The 18,986-nt window shown below is 51.2% G+C and overlaps 2 protein-coding genes across 4 annotated transcripts in view; one reads left to right on the top strand and one right to left on the bottom strand.

Annotated features, from left to right (window-relative positions):
• Positions 1-406: 406 nt before the first annotated feature.
• FPR1 (formyl peptide receptor 1) overlaps positions 407-18,986 on the bottom strand; it is a gene marked incomplete at its 3' end in the record, with an annotated part of 45,639 nt that continues 27,059 nt past the window's right edge. Inside the window, exons 1-2 of one of the 2 annotated variants that reach the window (XM_081274817.1) lie at positions 4,627-4,671; positions 407-1,476 (exon numbers count right to left, since the gene is read on the bottom strand). In XM_081274817.1, the coding sequence (XP_081130943.1) occupies positions 407-1,465 (1,059 nt within the window). In that variant the 5' untranslated portion in view covers positions 1,466-1,476; positions 4,627-4,671. Of the gene's footprint in view, positions 1,477-4,626; positions 4,672-18,986 lie in introns of those variants that run through there. The other variant, XM_081274818.1, reaches the window with a different exon arrangement.
• Positions 7,805-14,258, top strand: LOC308637830 (N-formyl peptide receptor 2-like). 2 transcript variants are annotated; one of them, XM_081274673.1, is made up of 3 exons: positions 7,805-7,847; positions 8,072-8,138; positions 12,880-14,258. In XM_081274673.1, the coding sequence occupies exon 3, from the start codon at positions 12,891-12,893 to the stop codon at positions 13,950-13,952; it is 1,062 nt and encodes a 353-aa protein (XP_081130799.1). In that variant the 5' UTR covers positions 7,805-7,847; positions 8,072-8,138; positions 12,880-12,890; the 3' UTR covers positions 13,953-14,258. The 2 variants fall into 2 exon arrangements, with proteins under 2 accessions (XP_081130799.1, XP_081130800.1); XM_081274674.1 differs by having other exon boundaries at positions 7,828-7,847; positions 8,068-8,138.

Genomic DNA, 18,986 nt, shown 5'->3' with positions numbered 1-18,986 from the left:
ACAGTGTATTTACTTTTTGGCCTGAGGCCTCTTACAAAGCACCTTTTAAATTTTTTTATCTGATTTAAGCCCTACCTCTCCCTCCTCCTTCATTTCCTAAGGCGACCCTACAGCTGATTGTCCACAGCAGGACACTTTTGAGAAAGGAAGTGGACATTATTCATGATGTTAGGGTAATAGGTATCAACTGGGATCCTTTTGGGTTAATGAGGATGCATGATTTCTCTTCTCACCTCTGACCAAGCAGGCAAAAAAGAAAAAAAAAGACATCAGTAGTAACCTCGCCTCTTTTCCCTCTCCCCAAATCAAGGGGCATGAGATGGGCAGCCCACAGCTGGGGGACAGTGTCACTGGAGGAGAGAGGAAGCTGGGACTGGAGCTCTCAGGTGACCCCAAACCACCCCCCTCACTTTGCCTGTAACTCAACCTCTGCAGGGAGCGAGGAAGAGTTGGTGGCTGTGTCATTGGGCTGGGCCGAGTCCTCGGTCAGGGCCCTCTCCAGACTGGCCGGCAGGGAGCGGATCAGCCTGTCCCGGAAGTCCTGGCCCATGAAGACGTAGAGCATCGGGTTGAGGCAGCTGTTGAGGAAGGCCAGCGAGCTGGTCACGTCGATCGCTAATCTCAGATCACTGCCCAGACCTCTCAAGAGGTCACGGATTCTGATGGTGGCTATGAGGGCCACAACCTGATACGGGCACCAGCAGAGAAGAAATGCAGCTACGACAAAAGACAGGACCCGTAAAGGGCGGCTGGATCTGATCAGGCCTTGTCTGTGCATTTTCTTGGCGATGAGGCCGTAGCAGATGCCAACGATGGACATGGGCATGCTGAAGCCGATGATGAACCGGATGATCCCGCGGACCGTCAGCATGGTGATGGCCACTCTCATCTTCTCTGCAGGGTCTTGGGTCCAGGGAGAGAAGTCAAAAGTGCAGGCTGTTTTCCCAGTCCCACGCACATCCGTCACTGTCGTCACGCGGATGATGACTGGCAAGGTGAGGAGCAGGGCACAGAGCCAGGGCCCCAGGATCACCCTCTTGGCCAGACTCACGGTGCGGTGGTTCTGGGCCCAGACCGGGTGCAGGACACAGATGCAGCGGTCCAGAGCGATGAGGGCGATCAGGAAGACGCTCCCGAACAGGTTAATGTCCACGATGGTAAAAATTAGCTTGCAGAGGAACCAGCCAAAGGGCCAGTGTCCCCCCATGGCCTTGGAGACTATGAGGAAGGGCAGAGTGGAAGTGAAACAGAAGTCGGCCAGGGCCAGGTTCAGGTAGCTGATGGTGGTGACCGTGCGGGTCATCCGGAAGCCGGCCACCCAGATGACCAGCCCGTTGCCGAGCACGCCGAGGACAAAGGTGACCCCGAGTACCAGATAAGAGATGACATTCAGGACGACGTAGCCCTCAGATGCGCCCTGCATCCCTGCAGATGCATTCGCGGCAAGAGAGGAGTTGGCCTGCATCCTGTCCACACCTGAAGTAGTTCAGCAGTGAACAGGCTTTAGTTATGGACCCCACACAGGTTCTCCAGCCCCTTATCTCTGCACCCACTACCGTCCACTCACTCCCTCGCTGTCCTCTAGGGTTCCCATACCAGCTAGAACAAAGTCACCACTGTCCCTTGGATCTACCCGCTTCTAAAAATGGGCAACCTCTTCACAGACCTGCTGGGCTAGAGGGCGTCCTATGTTCCCCTGGCAGCTCACATGCAAGTCTCTCGCCAGGCAGACTGAACACAAACGCCCACAACAGACCCTTCACAACAGCCTGAAGACGGGGACCACCCGGGGGTCGACCAACAGGTAAACGGGTGAACAAAACACTGCATTTTCCCCACAATGGAATATAAGAAGAAATAAAGTGTTGATACACACTACCACACAGATGAATTTTGAAAATATTATACAAAAGAAGCCAGACCCAGGATAACCTATGTATGATTCCACTTGCAGTGAATACCCAGAATAGGCCAAGTCAGAGACAGAAGGCAGATTAGTGGCTGGAGTGGTGGTTACAGGTGTGACCTGTGACCTCAGCTACTTAGGAGGCTGAGGCAGGAGTATCACACAAGTTTGAGGCCAAGCTGAGCGATTTAGCAAGGTCCTGTCTCAGAATAAAAATTTAAAATGTAGTGGGGAGGGGGGCGTGGCTAGGGATGTAGCTCAGCCCCTGCTCAAGTTCAGTTTCAAGTCACCACCTACACACACACACACACACACACACACACACACACACACACACTGGAGATTAGTGGGTGCCAGAAGGTGGGGGAGGGGAAATGAAGAGTTATTGGATGCAGAGTGTAATCTGGAGTGGGGAAAAAGTGGTAGAACTAGATGGTGTCACTGTTACACAACATTTAAAATGCACCTACTACCACTGAATTGTTCACTTAAAATGTGAATTTTATGTTGTGTACTTTGGCACAACTTAAAAACAACCACAACAAAACAAAAAACAGACGAAGAGCTGGTGCCTGGACTGAGAAAGAGGTGGGAGGCAGCCCGTCTCCTCGCAGAGGCGCTGGGAGCCCTGACTGCCAAGACCAGCTTTCCTGCCCAGGGGCTGCTCACTCTCGGGGTCACCAGGGAGGCCTCCCCTCTGTGCTGTGGCCGGCACATCATAATGAATGCTCATTAGCTGTGAATGAGGGGGACAAATCAGAGTGACAACTGGTAACATGTTGGCCAGGGTTACATCAGGTGGCCTCTGTGTCAGCGGGAGCCTGGGAAGGGGACGCTGTCTCCCCTGGCCTCTGGGGCTACCCCGTTAGGTGGATGGGATGCTCTTCTCTGCCCACTGGGTGGGCTCTGACTCTCAGGGATGCAGAAGAGCAAGATAGAAAGGACGGTCCAAACGCAGCCATCTCAGGAGATTCGACGGCAGAGAACAAGCCAGGCTCAGGCCCCAGGCCTTGGTCTCTTCTGATCTGTGCAGCAGGCTTCCTCAAGGGGTGGATGAGTCAGTACCAATAGGCTCAGTGACAGATGACAGACCATACACACAGAGTAAGGCTAGGGTGGCGGGTTTGTGGGTTCTCTCTCTCTCTCTCTCTCTCTCTCCCTCCCTCTCTCTCAAGTATGATACGCCTTGTGCAGATTTAGGGCATTTAAGCTCATTGCTTGGAGTCTTCCAGTAGCCAGGGTCTTTCTGACCCGCTGGGCTGTGCCACCTCTACACACAGGCCATCTCACATGGCAGGGGGTCCTCACATGGGCTTTAAGCACTGTGACACAGCCAGTCCTATTTGAGATGGGCCATAAAGTAAAATACCCATTAGAGTTGGAAGACTTAAGATGAAGAAGGTAATGTGTGATATCTCGTTTATAACTTCTATAGCCAGGTGCAGTGGCACACACCTGTTATCCCAGAGGCTCAGGAGGCTGAGGTGGGAGAATCTCAAGTTCAAGGCCAGCCTCAGCACCATAGTGAGACCCTGTCTCTAAATAAAAACACAGAAAGGGCTGGGAATGTGGCTCAGTGGTGAAGCACCTCTGGGTTCAATCCCTGGTACCAAAATAATAATAGTAATAAACTTTTACATTGATTACATATTTAAGTAATTTGGCTGTATGGTTATATGATTATTTAATAAAATTTTGAATTAAAATCAATGCCACTTGCTTCTTCTTGCTTTATAAAGTGCCTGCTGGACGTTTGAAACTGCACCAGGGGTTCACATTTCTACAGAACCCCAACGCTCTTTCCTCTCAGAAACAACTTGGAGAAGCCTCCCCCACCTCCCAGCAACTGCAGAGACAGTTGGAGGACTGCTTGTTCTCAGGCATCTCTAAGGCAACCCTTGAAGTTTTGTGCAACAAGTAAAGATGAGGAAAGGCAGAGAAGAAAGCGTGGGACTCAGGCTCCGCCGCAGTTCACAGGAGAAACACTGGTTCCCCGTGGACACGAGCCCCGGTGCTGCCTGACACTGTGCCACAGCTTCACCTGATCTCCCCAAGCTCCATGTGGACATGGGGATGGAGGAGGACACTGGGGCTTGCAGCAGGGTGTGACCTCGGTTTGCAGTTCTCAAGGGGGCAGAGCTGGATTCTCCCTCGTCACGTCCAGGACCACACAGGACGTGGACACATCCCTGCTCCCCAAGGCTCCCCGGTTTCTCCTCCACTCACGTTCACATGACATGACCTATAATGGCACCTTCAGTTCTTCCCCTCACAGCTCCGAGCCTCCTGTCCCAGCAGAGCCACTGCCCTGGCTGCTCAGAGCCGCTGTTCTCTGGCTTCAGCTCTGAGCAGAACACGGGATCCCGGCCCAAGACCCACCCTGTCCTCAGGCTCCAGAGCTACCTGCCCCTTTCCCTCCCTGATCCCCTTCCTCCTGCAGCATCCCTGTTTTCTCTCAACTCCTGATTGCTCCTTGGCACCCAGGGGGCTGCAGAGCTGCTCATCTTTACATAGTCCCTCTCTGACTTCAGCCCAGGTTTTAGTTTGCGGCCCATTCCCTGGCCATCCTTCACAGCAGAGCATCCTGAAAGGGGTGAGTGTCTGCTGTGCCCACGTCTTCGTCCTGACTTTCTCTACGACTTACCCCGGGGTCTTCTGTACCCCACTCTGCTCAGTACACCCTTACCCAGCTCCACAGCCCAGCTGCATGGGCCTCTCACCTGTGTGTAGCCCTCAGCCGTGGTCCTTGTTCTAGGAGCTTTGAGTCCTTATTTCCAGGGGAGTGACTCAGGCCCTGAGAGTCAGCAGAAAATATACCCAGGGGCAGGAGGAAGGGGCAGGAACTTAAACAAGTTGTGCAACAGAAAGGGGAAACCAGGACTCCTGGTGGTTCAGGAGGACCCAAGAACATGCCCATGGGGCACTGTTTCACCCACAACTCGGGAGTGCCCTGGGGCCTTTCGGAAACTCTGCCTCCTGGGCGTTTTCCTCAGCTTGGATCCCCTGTGGGCTGCAGAGGCTCAAACTTCCCCCCCATCAAGGGTCAGGGGATCTGGGCAGCCAGGCCCCTTCTCCCAAGAAATCATGATAAAGAAAGGGGCAAGTCCTGGGGTGAGAAAGATTGGTGAAGAACAGCAAGAGGTAGAGACGCAGATGGGAGAGGAACCCGGAGCAGAGGGGAAGGGAGGCCAGGAGGCTGGGACAGTAGGCCAGGCCTGAGCATCAGCCTCAGCCACCACTGTCCACATCTGCAAGGTGCCAGGGCTCCTGAAACGTTATGTGTCACCTAAGGTTCTGAGTGATGTAAAGAAATATGGAAAGATAAACAGAAGTAAGGACACTCATCCTAAAACCGTTATCCCAATGCCTTGTTTCAACTAGGTGTCCTCGATTACAGGTAATGTACAACCTCACTTAACAATGGCTGAAACTAAGGACAACATTTATGGTTACTTTGCAATTTTGGAGGTGGATAGGAATAGTTTAGGGTTCTGCTTGAACAATACAATCATGATCCGTATTTATTTGAATCTGTCCACTTTTTCATCTAAATATTGTGGCTTTCTTCCTGATTGACACCTTGGGCTACGAGGTGGCTAGCAGAGCTCCTGCATCCCATTGCAGCATCCCCAAGCCAGGGCAGTGAGGAAGACACAGAGCATCACTGAAGTTTTGAAATCAGAATGAGATATCTTTACATTTGCATTTTGTAAGAATTTATTTGTGGTCACACATAACAGATATATTCCAGAAGACTCCCAAGGGAGGAAGGGTCAGGACAGAATATATCTGAGAGTCACGAGGAAGGCACACTTGGGGGAGAAGTCAAGTGAGGAGTATGGCAGGGGACACCACTGTGCCTGGTGGAGGAGGGCCAAAGGGGCGCAGAGAGGAGGACTCTGCAGGTGTACTGCCCAGCACAGCTCGACGTCTCCTCAAGGCTGGTGGCTCTTCCTGGTGCCCCTGTCTGTTGCCCAGAGGCAGGTCCTGTTCCTGGCTCCCAAACACTCTGCGCGTAGCCCACCAGGATCTGCAAAACGCACAGACGAGCTTGAGCAGCACAGCCTAGTTGGGGTGAAGTAAGAAGGAAAGTCTCAAAGCCGCTTCCACCCAGGTGGCCCCATTGCCTAATCTAGGCCAAGCCCAAGGAAGTGGCTCTGGGGTCCAGCCAGGGGGCATCTCTGGGCATGATGAACACGCCGTCCACCCGCTGAACCAGGGCTGCCTGACATGGCTGTGAGCCTGGGGTGGTGCCTCCTGGGCTGGAACCCAGGCCCATGGGCCACTGGTTGTGTGGCTGACCTGCCATTTAGCCAGGGGCCAGCATTTTTCATTAAGGGCCACATAGTGAAGAGTCCACATTTGGTAGGGAACAGAGTCCTCGGGCAGCTGCTCAGCCCTGCTGGACTGCAGGAGGACAGCCGGACCCACCCACACACATGACCTCAGGACACTGCAATTGGATTTGGTGCTTTTCCCTGCTCCCAGTGCTGACGATGGCACCCAGGACCTCGTGCATGCCAGGCAAGCACTCTACCACCAAGCCACACCCCATTCCACTCTTCTGTGTCACTTCTCACAGTCATGAAATGTTCTTTTTTGGTTTTCTTCAATTAGTAAAAAATGTAAAATCCATTCTTGGCTCATTTGACCCCTGGATGAACCGTCCTGAGTCTGTCTCTTCACCTCTGAGTCGAGAGTCCCACTATTTACAGAGGCCTTTTGTTTTAATTGAACAGCTAGTATAACTAATGCGAATCACTCACCATGAAATCCTGCGTGGCAAACACAAACATCCTAGTCATCGGAAGAACGCTCTTGTCTCCGATTTTGCATTCTCTGTGTGTGGACCCCTCCGGGCGGGCTTCACGTTCTCCCTCCACAACCAACAGCCCCAGCACCTGTCCCCTGCTTGGAGCTCGCTCCTGAACTGCAGGCAGTGGTCTTCCTCATCCGTTTGTATGAGCCCCTCTCCAGCATGTCTGGGGTGCGCTTTCCCATAGCTCCATTGTCCAGAGCCCCCTCCCCGGATCTCACACTGAAGCAGCTCAAACGTGGCTACTTGGGGTGGGGCCTTTCAGGAGCTAAAACGAGGCCATCAGGGTTGGCCTAACCTCTTTTCCAGGCGTCCTCCTAAGAGGAGGACATTAGGACAAAGATGTGCACAGAGCATAGGTGGAGGCTGCAGGGAGGGGGCCATCCACAAGCCACAGAGAGGCCCTGGGAGGAGGCAGCCCTGTGGACGCCTGGATCTGGGACTGCAGAGCTCCAGCACTGGGGGAAAGCCCTTTCCATGGCTTGAGCCACTGCATCTCTGATGCTTCCTGTGGGGACCCCAGCAGCCAACGTGCTCTGCTCCCCCTGCAGGCTCCCACCTGGGTGACGGTGTCCCCCAGTGCCACAGTGCAATGTTTCACAAGTGACACAAAGTTCTTTGACCTTCCTCCCATGGAGAGGTGGCGCGCTGCCCCCTGCCCTTGCATCTGGGAGGGGTAGGCACAGAACGGAATTGCAGGACACCCCGCTCTGTCCACAGAGGACTGGAGGATTATTCGGTGTGGAGAACCCAACATCTGGCACCCAAGGCGTTGCGTAAGCAGAGGAGTGAGCTGTGCTTCCCAGACTCCCCGTCCTCCACGGCTTGTCTCCCATCCTTCCCACCTTGGTCCTTGTCACTTTCCTGACTCGCAAGAGGCTGGTTTCCAGGATGCCTGATATCTGGGGACGGCAGGTTAGAGGTGAGGTAGCTGCAGACATGTTACAAGAGCCCATGGAGGGCAGATCCGTCTCTCCAGGAAACGGTGAAGCACCCTGGGCTTCTGTCACATGATGGGCCCTGACACCCTGTGCCCCTCCCACCTCAATAAAGTCCCTGCCAGAGCTCAGAGACCTGAGTCACTCCACAGGAAGCCAGACCGCAGGGAGAGGACCCCAGCTCATAGTAAGTTGGGGTTTAACACTTTCAGAATTATTGTCTGAAGGCCTGTTCATGACAGGTAGCTCCTCAACCAAGAGCAGAGCAGTATCAGACCCTCCTGCAGCAGAGGGCTCCAAGCTCTCGCCTGGAGTGTGCAGAGGGCAAAACGTGCTCGCGATATTCAAAGACAGAATGTTAAAAAATTGCTTCCGTTTAATTTATTTATTCTTTTTTACTTTTTGAGACAGGGTCTCACTAAGGTGTCCTCCAACTCAGGATCCTCCTGCCTCAACCCACGAGTAGCTGGGATCACAGGTATGCTCCCCGACACGCAGCTCAATGCTTTTTATTTGGGTTAAATGTTCCAGTGATATTCTTTTGGATATATTGGGTTAAATAAAACATTGCCCCTGAATTTTAAAGCTTGTTTTTCCCCTGGTTCCTGGAAAACTGTAGCCCTGTGGCTCCTATTTGTCATGTTTGTATTGGTCAGTGTGACTCCAGACACAGCCTTGAGCGAGCTGGACCGTCCTGTGCAGCTGGCCATCTAGTGTAGGGGGCTTCTTGGACGGAAAAAAATTAATGAATAAATGAACTAGAAAAGCATCTGGTGAGGCAGGCCGTGCCTGGGTGGGGGTGGCTTACAACCTGGTGGGTGAGGACGTAAAATTTAGGATGACACGAGAATATGCAGGATGAGCCGGGCAAGGGCATCGCACAAGGAAGGATGCCAGGAGCTGCAGGGGACAAAGCATACAAGTCCCTGAGGGGGCAGTGAGCTTGCACATTCAAGGTCTCCAAAGAGCTCCGTGAGACAGGAACACAGTGTGTAAGATCTGAGTGGACATGGCTGGAGGCTCTGAGCACAGTAAAGTCATGAGTTGTAAAATTTTGTGTTTTGAGGCAGGGCCTCCCTCAGGAGGCCCAGTCTGGCCTGGACTCCTGGGCCCTGGTGCCTCTCCTGCCTCAGCCTCCTAAGTGACTAGGACTACAGATTCATACCACCATTCCTGGCTTCAATGTCGTGATCTTATTTGTCCTTTTGAAAGATCATTTGGGCCAGGTGCCATGGAGCACACCTGGAATATCCACTTCTTGGAAGACTGAGGCAGGAGGATGGAAAGTTAGAGGCCAGCCTATAGTGAGAGCCTGACTCAAAATAAAAAGGGACTGTGGATGTAGCTCAGTGGTAGAGTGCTTGTCCAGCTGAGTTCAGTCCCCAGCATCACACACACACACACACACACACACACACACACACAAACACACATGTCATTTGGCTTCTGTCTAGAAAATGGATTGTGTGTGGGGAGGGGGTAGGCAGCAGGTTCAGGACCAAGTCAATGCAAGGTTGGTGACGATACAAAGGACCATGGGCCAGCATAGTGGTGATGGGGACAATTCTGCTGTGTGGGCAGGACATTCAGAATCAGTAGGTTTGGACTGGATTTGAGGGCAAAGGAAAAAGAAGTCAAAGATAAGTTCTGTATTTGGAGTTTTAATCAGTGAATCTGAAGCTCAAATAGAAAGCACTGGGAGAGAGTGGCAGCTGGGACACTTAGGAGTCTGGTGTGGGCCATGTCTGTCAGGCGGGGTGCCAGGACTCCCTGGGGAGGGGTCAGGAATCAGTTCCTTGTATCAGAGGAGAGCTCCAGGGAAGTGGCTCAGCTGGCCACATCGTGAGACGCCCTCAGCAAGTTGCCTGCCGTGGACATGGGAGGGTCTCACCTGTGAAAGGCTCTGGCCCAGGTGCAGCCACCACTTACAGTCAGGTGTGGGTCTGGTAAAAAAAAAGAAGAAGAAAATGAAGTTGTAGGTTGGGCTGGAAAGAAAGGGGCCAGTTGAGCTACCAAGAGGACAAGAACGTGGGAGGTGACTTCATGGCCTCAAGCATCAGGAGAGCTCTCAGGGAGCAGAGGCCTAAGGGACTCTAACTCGGGATGTCCCTGGGAAGGAGCCAGGGGGTTTGGCCAGAGAGGGTCGTAAGTCAATGTGGAGTCCAGAAACCGTGAGGAGAAGAGGACGGGCCAGTCAGAGAGTCCCCCAAGCCTGGGGCGGCCTCCTTCCACAGAGAGAAGTCCTCGGAGGCCCAGGGCTGAAGTCGGGAGGGATCCCAGGCCAAGGAAGGTCCATTAGGGGAGGAGAGGACATGGCCGTGGGGGTGATCTGGTGGGAGGTGCATCTTGGGTGGGGGATCTGGAGGGAGCTGCTGGGAGGGTGAGAGAGGACCCCGCAGTGGAGAGTGAACCCCCTGTACCTATGGTGACAAGCACAGGGGCACCTGGAGCTGAGAGCAGGGGTCCCAGTCAGGTGGGTCCAGGGACAGTGGAAGCACTGGAGGGTCACAGGAAAGGTGGCAATGTGACGGTGCTGTGGAGTCCAGTGAGTTAGCCAGGAAGTGCCGTTTCCACCTGAAGTCTGTGGTCCTGAAATCAGTGGCCCCTGAATAATGGGGACATTGGGCAAGTCACTTCCCTCTCTGAGCTGCATTTCCTTTGTTACACAATGGTGGTGCCTGTCCCAAAGCCAGGATGTTGTCATCAGGAGGATTGGCACATCTCACCCAGGGGGCCCCCAGCACCAGCGCAGGACCCTCTGCAGGTGTGGTTCCTGCTCCGCCCTGCAGCCAGGCTGCACCCAAGATGGCCCAGCTCTGCCTCCAGGACCCGGCCACCGTGGTCCTTCCTGTGGTGTGGGCATCTGAATCGAGCACTTAGAGCCCATTGGGTGCTGCGAACCCTCCAAGTGCCCAGTGGGTGACTGGAGGTGGAAAGAGGAAACCCGAGTCTGTTGAGGAAACTCGGGGTGGGAGAGGGTTCAGAGCAAGTTCTGGAGGAATCAGTCAGCCAAACTCAAGTTCTGTCTCTAGCTCTCTTCCTGGAGGTTCAAAACACTAATGTAACCAATCTAAGTCTGAACTCCCTCCTCTGCACCTCGATTAGACTAATTATAACCAATGCAGAGCATCCGCAGGGTCTCTGAGCACATTCAGTGCTTAACACACGTTAACACATGAGATCTCCAAGAGCCGCCAAGGTGGGAGCGGGTCGAGGGAAGCTGCTTGAGGGTGGGCGATGTCCAGGTGCAGCTCCTACTGTGGAGCACTCTCCTCCCCTCACCTGGAACTTCTACACCGCAGAGCTGAGCCCCGATGCACAGAGCCTGCCGGGGCAGGGTCCCCACCTGCTAGACTTCCTCCAGCAGGACAGGTGATGCTCACCTGTGATCCCAGCAGCTTGAAAGGCTGAGGCAGGAGGGTGGCAAGTTCAAAGCCAGCCTCAGCAATTTAGGGAGACCCTAAGCAAGTCAGTGAGACCCTCTCTCAAAATAAAAATTGAAAAGGTCTGGGGATTTGGCTCAGTGATTAAGCACCCCTGAGTTGAATCCACGGTACCAAAAAAAAAAAAAAAAAAAAAAAGACTTGCTCCACCTATCCCAGAAAATTCCACCTATTCTTATTTAGTGCTCATCTGAAATTCAGTCTTCACCATAAAAGCCTCTCCTCTCCTTCAGAGGAGGGAACTGAGGCTCAAAGAGATGCCATTGACCTAGAACTCGTGTTGGGAGGCATCAAGATGGGATTGGAAGGCAGCTGTATCTGCCTCTGGAGCCTGGTAGTCTTTACAATAGTGACCTTCAACCGGGGTGCTTCTGACATCTGGGAGACATTGTATAACATCTACAGCAGCTTTGGTTGTCATTAGAGGGGACTTGCCCTGACGTCTGGTGGATGCTCCTAACTAACCCACAATGCATGTGACGTCCCCCTCCACAAGGAATCGCCCAGCCCCAGATGTCAGGAGGTCCGAGGCTGAGAAGCCCTAGTGAGGTACACATGCCCCATAGAGGACCTCAGTGCCTGTGGTGAGCAGAGACCAGGAGAGAAGGAGCGAGAAGGGAGGAGACCAAGGACATCAGAGTGCCAGACACCAGGTGCCATCACACCTGGCCGTCTTTCAAGGGTGATTAGAGTGGTAAAGGTGTTCTCTCTGGAACTGGTAGAGCCTAGTTTTCAAATCTTGCCACCTCCACCGGCTGGTTGGACCCCTGCTGGCTGTGGTTTCTGCCCAGGTGAAAGGATGGCGTGGTGACCTCACAAGGTTATCATGAGCAACACCCTATTTGCAGACCACACTGGACTGAAATCCTCCCTCTCCTCTTTAAGAGACCTTCAGCAGGTTGTATAATAGCTCTGAGTACCAATTTATTCTCTCAAAAGCTAAAAATAATGAGCATCCTAGAGCTCTTCCATAGACGAAACTGGATCCTATGTCTAGAAAGGAACACCGTGCATGGTTTCTCATGAGAACCCTCCAATTCTAACATGTTACTCTCCTACACTTTATCCCCCTGCAGCTGTACAACACGTGCAGATTCTCTGCATCTCAATCAGAGAAGCGCTTGAGCTCAGGCAGGGACAGTGGGTTCAGAGCTGCCTTCCTCACTGTCTTCCTCCAGCACAGAATTCACAGGCTGTAACCCATGACCACACAGCACCAAGTCGCCCTTCAGGCTTCTACTGGGGAGAGCACAGAATCCACAGGCCCTTTGCTCTCCACTGCTGAAACAGTAGCTGAAACCATTAAATTAACTGAAATGGTGGCTGCACCATCAGTCAAGGGCTGTCAAGGGACCTGGGGACTGCATGAACTGGGCATTGGAATGCTAGCATTGTTGCATTGAGTCGTGGGTGGAAGCAGGTTGCCACCTCCTGACTGCTTTCCTCGCTGGGCTCAGCGCCTGCTCCAGCAGTTGGGTGGCCTGTGCCCTCTCGGTTTAGTTCTTCTGCTGGTGCTCAGGGCTTGCAGTCTTCTTGGTAAAGTAATCTCCTGGGAGGCAGGATGTGGACCAACGATTGTGGGAATAGGAAGAACCATCCTTTCCCAAAAGAACATGCGGGAGAGTGCCAGTATCTTGTGGTACTGCTGGCCACGAGGCTTGGTAGAACGGGTCCTCTCTGGAGTAGGTGCCACAGAGGTGGGTGAGGCGGGCACTGAACAGGGATGCTGAGAGATGGACGCACACCTGAGAAATGGCCACTGTTGACGTGTTTCAGGTGTGGGCAAGATGGACGCCAACTTCTCCTTTCCTCAGAACGGATCTGAAGAGTTGTCCTATGAGTCCCCTGGCTACACGGTTCTGGAGATAATCCCGCTGGTGGTACTCGCCGTCACCTTTGTCCTCGGTGTGCTGGGCAACGGGCTGGTCATCTGGGTGGCCGGCTTCCGCATGACGCACACGGTCACCACCATCTGCTACCTGAACCTGGCCTTGGCCGACTTCTCCTTCACGGCCACCCTGCCGTTCCTCATCGTCTCCATGGCCATGAGGGAAAAATGGCCTTTTGGCTGGTTCCTCTGCAAGTTGGTTCACATTGTGGTGGACATTAACCTGTTTGGGAGCGTCTTCCTGATCGCCCTCATAGCTCTGGACCGCTGCATCTGTGTCCTGCACCCGGTCTGGGCCCAGAACCACCGCACCGTGAGTCTGGCCAAGAAGGTGATCGTGGCACCCTGGATTCTGGCCCTCGTTCTCACGTTGCCGGTTTTCATCTTCTTGACTACAGTCAGCGACCCCACAGGGAAGGGGAACGTGTACTGCACCTTCAACTTTAGGTCCTGGGGTGCCACCCTTGAGGAGAGGCTGAATGTGGCCATCACCATGCTGACCATGAGAGGGATCATCCGGTTCATCATAGGCTTCAGCATGCCCATGTCCATCGTCGCCGTCTGCTACGGGCTCATTGCTGCCAAGATCCGCAGGAAGGGCCTGATCCATTCCAGCCGCCCCCTGCGGGTCCTCACTGCCGTGGTGGCCTCCTTCTTCATCTGCTGGTTTCCCTTCCAGCTGGTGGCCCTCCTCAGCACGGTCTGGCTCCAGGAGATGTTGTTCCATGGTAAGTACAAAATCCTCGAGGTCCTGGTCAACCCGACCAGCTCGCTGGCCTTCTTCAACAGCTGCCTCAACCCGATGCTCTACGTCTTCGTGGGCCAGGACTTCCGGGACAGGCTGATCCGCTCCCTGCCGGCCAGTCTGGAGAGGGCCCTGACCGAGGACTCGGCCCAGCCCAGTGACACAGCCACCAACTCTTCCTCGCTCCCTGCAGAGGTTGAGTTACAGGCAAAGTGAGGAGGGGTCTGGGGTAGCCCACCCTGGTCCCAGCTCCAGATTCCTCTTCCCTCCAGCCATGTTCTCACTTGCCCTGAAAAAGTCCTTCTGTGTCCCCTGATTTGGGGAAAGAAACAGACAATGGGGTTTTGATACTCTGGGTGACATTTTTGGTACTTGACCTGCGTCTGTACCCTGGGCTAAGAGGAGTTGGAGAAAGAGTCTAAGGGGGAAGAGTAATGAATTTATAAGGCTTAGATCAGACTAGATACCTCAAGTAAAACTGTGCTATTTCATCATTAAGTAAAATGTTTGCTACAGGCTTTTTGTTCCTGTTTTTAAAATGTGAGACTATATATGTTCCCTCCTGTGCTTAATTTGCTAAAAATTTCCCTTTTTTAAAAAAAAAAAAATCACAAGTGGTCATTGGATTTTAGGAAATGTGTTTTCTACATATATTAAGATTATATTTTTTATCCTTTTACTTGATCATAAATTAGATTGATTATGTTCCCCTCCCTTGTCCTCCTGGAATAAAGCATGCTCCATCATGGTTGGCTTTGTGTACTTATAGTCTGTCCCACTGCATTGGTGTGGGCTCTGTGTATGCCAGGGTGGCTCTGTTATCTCTGTTACTTCACTTTCCTCTGATGTTCTGGCCACATTTACATCAAACTTACAACAGTCTCCTAAAAGGGGGAGGGAAGTAATTCCTATGCTTCTATTTTCTGGTGTTACATTGTTCTTAAATGTTTAGAAAAACTCACTAGTGAATCCAGTAAGCCTTGGGTTTTCTTCCTGGGACGATTTTTAGTAACAGGTTCAATTTCTTTAATAGTAATGATTCATTTTTCCCTCCCTTCTCTTTCAGTTTTGGTAAACTGTAATTTTCAAGGGATGTAGTTGTTTTATCAAAACTGTCAAATAGCATGAAAAAGCATAATTGTATACAGGACTGGACAAGGTTTCTCTCAAACAATGAGAATGTAAAATATACCCAAAGGCAGAGATTTTGGTCGGTCTCTCACTGATGGATCCTCATCCCCTATGTATAAAATAACAACTGTCATGTTGATTGAATGGATCAATATTTATTGAACTAATGGATTAATAAACAGCACTTTCACTTAGGTGGTAAATGAGAATCCTTAATCTCTAATTTAAACAATCTCCAGCTGGGCACAGTGATGCACACCTGCAGTCTCATCTACTCCGGATGCTGAGGCTGGAGGATCCAGACCCTATTCCAAAATAAAAAATAAAAAGGCAAGGGACGTAACTCAGTGGTAGATCACTTTTGGGTCCCATCCTCATTACCACAGAAATTTGAGTAATTAATTAATTTAACTAAACCCTCTCCAGCCCTTACAACCTGAGCATGACCAGGTCTGGTGGACCTCTGTCCTCCTGCAGAGGACATGGATAAATGCCCATCTGGCTCTGCATTTTCAGGAGCGCTTCCCATTTTGAGTGTCTGCTTAAGTAAACCACTCTGGCTCACTGTCACAGGATGGCTCTGCCTTTAAATAAGTCCACCCGTGACACGTGCTGTTCACATAACTGCTCCAAAGGGACTTCGTGGTGTCATACGCTCTCCCCAGGCAGCACTAAAAGAAAGGGCTCAAAATGAAAGTCAGGCGGGGGGGGGGGGGTCATGAGGAGTCCTGCCCTCCACCGCTGTACCGCACCCACGTCTTCTCCCTGTCCTCTGTCACCCCTGAAGCTCCTCACGCTTCCTGGACAGAGCCGCTGGCCCGTGTCGTTGGCTCCTTGACTCCTGTCAAGTTCCCAAGACATGCAAAACCTTTAATGCCCAGCTAAGATGTGACCACAGAGGGAAAGAAACCAGGGCCATGAAGAATGGCTCCTGCCTCCTGCAGGTCGAGGACCTGGGCTTCCACGTGGACTCCTTGGAAATCCCCTTCATTCCAGGGCAGAGGATTCTCACTCCCTGGGCTTGGTCGACTGCCAGTCACAGCCTGTCCGTTTGTCTTTCCTTCACTGGAGTTCTCAATGGACGCCCAGTACCCACACCACCATCCTATCCACACACTGGATGTCTTTGGAAGTTGAGGACTCTTTTTTTTTTAAGTATATATATTTTTTACTTGTAGGTGAACACAATACCTTTATTTTATTTTGATGTGGTGCTGAGGGTGGAACCCAGTGCCTCATGCGTGCTAGGTGAGCGCTCTACCACCGAGCCACAACCCCAGCCCTGAAGCTGAGGACTCTTTAGGTTTGGGGGTCACTATCAGAAAGACACACTCTCAGACCTGACTGAGTCAGAAACTCCAGGATAAAACTTGGAAGTTTGATCCCCAGCACCACAACAAACAAACAAAACCTTTGGGGATGTCTGTCTTGGAAGGGTTGGGACTTCCTGTGTTTGGGGAGAAGAGTGTAGTGAGGAGTAGCCAATGGGTGATCTGTGGCAGGGACTCCCCTGCCCACCCAGCATTCACCCTCTTCTTCTCTAAGAAAAGCAGATGTCAATCACTGGGCTACAGTAATGTGTCCCAGCCACCCTCTGTCCAGTGAGAGTGAATTCCAAGCCATGAGATGCAAGAGCTGGGTCATGTCAGCACACGGTCTTTTTGTATTTTCCTAAGTAGACCCTAGTTTTTTAGAGCAGTTCTAGATTCACAGTGTATTTAGCAGAAGATTCAGAAATCTTTCAGGTGCTTCCTGCCCTCTCGCAGCTCGTCCCAGTAGCCACAGCCCCTGCCAGAGGGGTACATGTGCTGAGCCTGCGTTGATGCATTATTGCCACTTGGAGCCACATCTCATCAGGGTGCCCATTCTGTGGGTTTGCAAAGATGAGCAATGACACGTACCACTGTTATAGGCCCACGCATAGCAGCCCTAAAGTCCTCTCTGCTCTTCCACTCTGTCCCCCTCTGTCCCTAATCCCTAGTGAGCACCAATCTTTTTCAGGGCTGTGTACCTTCATCTTTTTCTGTCTCAGGATGGGGCATGTAGGCCTTCTGAGATGGGCTTCTTTGCCCTGTGCATTTAAGCTTCCTCTGAGTCTTTTCAAAGTGTGACAGCTCCTTTCTCCTTAGCACTGAAAGCATCCCAGGGTCTGGTGGACCACAGCTCGTCCATTCATCTGCTAAGGTCACCTTGGTTGCTTCCCACTTTGGATAATGAACAACGCTGCTTCGAGCACCCACGTGTGGGTTTTTGTGTGGACGAGTTTTCGGCTCCTCAGGGTGAATATCCAGCAGCACAACTACGGGGCAGTGCAGTGAGTGTGTGTGTGTGTGTGTGTGTGTGTGTGTGTGTGTGTGTGTGATACTGGGGAGACTGCAAGGCTGTCCCCCGAGTGACCGTACTGGTTCCCGTTTCCACAGACTGTGCCAGGAGCTTCGGCATCTTGCACCGAGTGGTGTTGCCAGGGCTGGGAGAGGGCCTCTTCTGATAGGAGCACACCCTATCTGTTCTGGTTTGAGTCTCCCCCGTATCTTCTTTGTTCAGGTACAAGCCAAGCCCTCTGTTCCATTGTTGAAATGGGCTCTCTCTCTCTTTTTTTTTAAGATACCAGGGGTTGAACCCAGGGGTGCTCTACCCTGAGCCACATCCTTGGCCTGTTTTATGTTTTATTTAGAGACAGGGTCTCACTGAGTTGCTTAGGTTCTTGCTAAGTTGCTGAGGCTGGCTTTGAACCAGCAATCCTCCTGCCTCAGCTTCTGGGATTACAAGTGTGCGCTACTGTGCCCAGCTGTCTCTGTTCTTAATGTTGAGATTTAAAAGTTCTTTGAGTATTTCAGGTAAGAGTCCTTTACCTGGTATTTTTTGTGAATATTTTTCTCCCACACATACCCCTTTGCACGGATGTGGTGACTCTGTGGAGTAAATGAAAAGACACTATGTGGTTGTGTGGATTGACCCATCTCTCTTTCCAGCATTCTAAAGCCCAGGGCGACATCTCAGGAAGACTTTATTGGTGTCTGTGTATCTGGAAGCCTGATGGGCTTGGCTGTGACAGTGGCCTTGTGGCTCTTGTTTTTAAAGTCCTTATCTGCTAGAGAAACAGACTGAAGTAACTCATGATAGAATATATAACATTTACTTCCAAACATTCCAGATTAGAAGAAAGGAAAGGGAAAGTAAATGAAATAAGTTTGACAAACAGTTATAAAGGTTGGTAAATTATCATACTATTTCTTTACTTTTGAGAATACTTGAAAATTCTATTAAGAGATTGTTTTACTCTCCTATGACCAGCAATTCCACGTGAGTAAATATTCTCAATTATATGTACATGTTCATGATGAACAGCATACATGTTCCCAAATGTTTATTACACCACTGTTTATAGTAACTCCAAACTGTAAGCAGCTCATCGGTGACAGAATAAGTAAATTGTAGTGTATTCCTACAGCAAGTTACTTATCATAAATAACTTTTATAAAAAACTACATCTATGTAAGTGATTCTTAGGTATAAATAGAAAATAGAGCAGAAACCAAATGAGTAGATCTATAAAATTTAAATCATAAAATTAAAATATGCATTTGGGGTTTGTAACTACAGAGTCAAACCACAGAGGAGAGGCATGTTCATGTACCATGACAGTCAGGTCCTGGTGACAGTGAGGAAAGGAGGGGAAGAAGCATGGACACCACTGGGTCCTGAGATGCTGATGCTCATCATTTCTTCTCTTGGGCATTTGTGTATTTTGCAAAGTGTACTAATCTTCATGCTTATCTTCATCTTGGTTATTGTATATCTATGAATATATGTGTATGCATTCTTTATTTAATAATCCGGGGGTGGTGGTGGTACAGGGGATTGAACCCAGGGGTGCTTAATCCAGCCCTTTTCATTTAATATTTTATTTGGAGCCAGGGTCAAGCTATGTTGCAGAGGCTGGATTTGAACTTGTGATCCTCCTGCCTCAGCCTCCCTAGTGTCTGGGATTACAGTTGGGTGCCACCACACCTGGTCTGTTATTTTCTATATTTTAAAAGTTCACACACACACACACACACACACACACACACACACACAATTGGTTCAACTCGTTTTCCTTTTCTGTGCTACCAGGAA

Source organism: Spermophilus citellus (genome assembly GCF_964194105.1).
Source record: "Spermophilus citellus genome assembly, chromosome: 18".
Lineage (NCBI taxonomy): Eukaryota > Metazoa > Chordata > Mammalia > Rodentia > Sciuridae > Spermophilus > Spermophilus citellus.
Note: the sequence above shows the minus strand (reverse complement) of the source record. Positions and strands in the feature narration are given on the sequence as shown.